At 66.3% G+C, this 3020-nt stretch overlaps 1 protein-coding gene across 1 annotated transcript in view; it reads left to right on the top strand.

Annotated features, from left to right (window-relative positions):
* Nucleotides 1–3020, top strand: part of SLC4A1 (solute carrier family 4 member 1 (Diego blood group)) — a 9314-nt gene that overhangs the window by 1756 nt on the left and 4538 nt on the right. Inside the window, exons 2-7 of the mRNA XM_014310776.2 lie at nt 504–577; nt 740–917; nt 997–1132; nt 1392–1533; nt 1919–1988; nt 2599–2783. Of these exons, the coding sequence (XP_014166251.1) occupies nt 504–577; nt 740–917; nt 997–1132; nt 1392–1533; nt 1919–1988; nt 2599–2783 (785 nt within the window). The remainder of the gene's footprint in view (nt 1–503; nt 578–739; nt 918–996; nt 1133–1391; nt 1534–1918; nt 1989–2598; nt 2784–3020) is intronic.

Raw genomic sequence — 3020 nt, 5'->3', positions numbered from 1 at the left:
CGGAGCGGCGGGGACATGGGGAGCGCAGGGGGGGTCGCAGGTAGGCAGGGGATGGGGACAGGGACACCGCGGGGCTCAGGCTGGCCGGGGATGTGCTGTCCCCGTGTCCCCATCCCGGTGCTCGGTGCTGGCGCTGTGCCGGTGGCAGGGCGGTGGCCACAAGCCCCGTCCTCACCCCGGCTCCGGTGATGTCCCCAGGCTGTCACCCTGCCACAGAGGCCGGATGGGGATGTGAGGGACCGAGGTGGGCACCAGCAGGGCCAGAGAAGGCAGAGTGGCAAGTCCAGCAAACTCCAGCTGGGTCTGGGGTGGGACGACACGGGGGGCACATGCATGAATGCCCAGCAGGGATGGGGTGGGGATGATGGAGAAGGGGACACGTCCAGGTGACCCTAAAGGGGGCTGGGATGGGTGTGATGATAGAGGCACCTCAAGCAGACCCTCAAGCAGGGGGTTTGGGCTGGGGCAGGGACTGGCTGACGCGTTGGTGGCTTCACTTGCAGCTGTGTCAGTGACTGATGTGGATCTGGAGGCATCAGGGAGCAGGAGGCTCCTGTCCCAGCCAGACAGCCATGAGGTGGGTGCTGCCCCAGGGACCCCCATTCCCTCCCCATTCTGGGCTGGGTGGACTGTGGTGACCTTGGGACCACCCTCACAGGGCACTGAGGGGGGATGCTGAACGTCCTGGGGGTCCCCAGTGTGGCCAGGGGCACGCTGACCCCTCCATCTCTGGCTGCAGGGATATGTGGAGCTGCACGAGCTGGTGCTGGACAATGCAAAGGACTTGTGCTGGATGGAGGCCGGCCACTGGCTCAAGCTGGAGGAGGACTTCCAGGAATCAGGGGACTGGAGCCAGCCCCATCTCTCCTTCCTGACCTACCACAGCCTCCTGGAGATCCGCCGGGCTCTGAGCAAAGGTGGGGACAGCTCCAGGGACCACCAGGAGGGTGTTGAGGACCCTGCCCTGGCCCGATGGTGACAGTGCTGTCCCCACAGGTGCCATCCTCCTCAACGTGGAGGCCAACTCGCTGCCGGCCATCGTCCACATCCTCCTGGACCAGCTGATCTACGAGGGGCAGATGAAGCCGCAGGACCGGGACGATGTCATGAGGACGCTGCTCCTGCGCCACAGGTACGGCCAGGGCGGGGGTCCAGGGGGTCTCGGGCTCTGGGGAGGGGCATCAGGTCCCCCCTGCAGGCGTGGAGGGCCTGTGTGTGCAGTGTGGAGCCCGGAGCCTGGCTCCAGTGTGTGCAGAGCTGGAGCCTGGCTCAGGGTGGGAGATCTCTGCCCCTCAGCCTGCTCTGGGGGTTCCTGTGCTCCCTCGGGGCTGGGGCGGTGCTGGGGAGGAGTTGGTGGCACTGGGGTGTGTGACACCCCCCGGTGTCCCCAGCCCCCCCACCGAGGACGAGTCGGTGTGGACGATGCCGCCGGCGCTGGTGCAGCGCTCGGGCACCGGCAGGGCCGACGTGGAGAGGCCACTCCTGAGGGAGCAGCGGCCCATGGAGATGAGCAGGATGGCAGGGAAGGAGCAGGTGAGGGGGACACGGGGGGCACCGGGGACATTGGGGACATTGGGGTGCGGGGCTGGGAGTGGGAGATGCACACTGGGTACACACACACAGCTCGGCACACGCAGGTGCACACACACACACCTGCAGGGGGGACACACAGGGAACAGTGGGGACACTTTGGGGACAGAGCGGGGACTCAGGAATAGCGGGGGACATGCAGGAGATGGAGAGGGAGAAGGAGGGACACGGGACAGAGGGGGACGTGCATGGAGAGGGAGACACAGGGGAACATGCAGGGGATGGTGGGTGACACACAGGGGCAGAGCAGGGGGACATGCAGGGGACACTGGGGACCACGGGGGACAGCCACCAAGGCTGATCCCTGCCCTCCATCTGCCTGCAACAGAGCGGGGTCCCCAAACCCCAACTCCTGGCGACGATCCCAGAGGGTGCTGAGGCCACCCTGGTCCTTGTGGGTGAGTGCTCAGCGGGATGGGGGTGCTGGGCTGGGTGCTGGGTGCTGGGTGCTGGGTGTGCTGGGCTCTGGGTGTGCTGGGTGCTGGGTGTGCTGGGCTGGGGGGGCCGGTGCAGGGTAGGGGTGGGGGGGCAGGGGGAGCTTTGCCACATGCCCCTCGCTGTGCTCGCTCACACGCTGCTTTTCTTGTGCCTTTTTTGCCTCTCCCCATCCTCAGCTCTCGCCGCCGCCTGCTGCTGCTCAGCGCTGCTCTCTGGGCCCCTCTCCTCACATCCTTTGTCCCCATGTCCTCATGCCTCTATGTCCCCCGTGTCCCGATGTCCCTGTACTCCCCTGCCCACCCATCTGTGTGTCCGTGTGTCTGTGTGTCCCGGTGTCCATGCCCCATGTCCCTGTACTTGCATGCCCACTCACCCCTTTGTCCCAGCGACCTTTGTGCCCCTCTCCCATTCTCTTTGTCCCCACGCCTCTGTGTCACCTCCTCTCCATTCCTGATGTCCCCACGTTGTGCTGTCCCCATGTCTCTGTGCTCCCACGTCCCCATGTCCCCGTCCCCTGTGTCCCTGTGCACGTTCCCCCATGATCCCTGTCCCGTCCCATCCTGCCCCCAGGCTGTGCAGCCTTCCTGGAGCAGCCAATGCTGGCCTTTGTGCGCCTGAAGGACGCGGTGACACTGGACGGTGTCCTCGACGTGTCCATCCCCGTCCGCTTCCTCGTCGTGGTGCTGGGGCCCGACACCCCCCAGATCAGCTACCACGAGATCGGCCGCGCCATCGCCACCATGATGTCCGAGAGGGTACGGGCCACCCGCCAGCGCCAGCACCCCCTGAGCACCTGGGGTGCACCTTGTGTCCCTGTGCCACGTGTCCTCTGATCCCCGTGTCCCCGTGCCTCTGTGGCCTCGTGCCCCTGTCCCCAAAACTCTGTGTCCTCCCCTCCATGTGTCCCCTTGTCCCCAAGCCCTGAGGTGTCCCCACGTCCCCCTCCCTCCGTGTCCCCTTATCCCCAAGCCCTGGGGTGTCCCCATGTCCCC

Source organism: Geospiza fortis, unplaced genomic scaffold (genome assembly GCF_000277835.1).
Source record: "Geospiza fortis unplaced genomic scaffold, GeoFor_1.0 scaffold344, whole genome shotgun sequence".
Lineage (NCBI taxonomy): Eukaryota > Metazoa > Chordata > Aves > Passeriformes > Thraupidae > Geospiza > Geospiza fortis.
The sequence above is the reverse complement of the archived record's forward strand: the minus strand, read 5'-3'. Positions and strand labels throughout refer to the sequence as shown.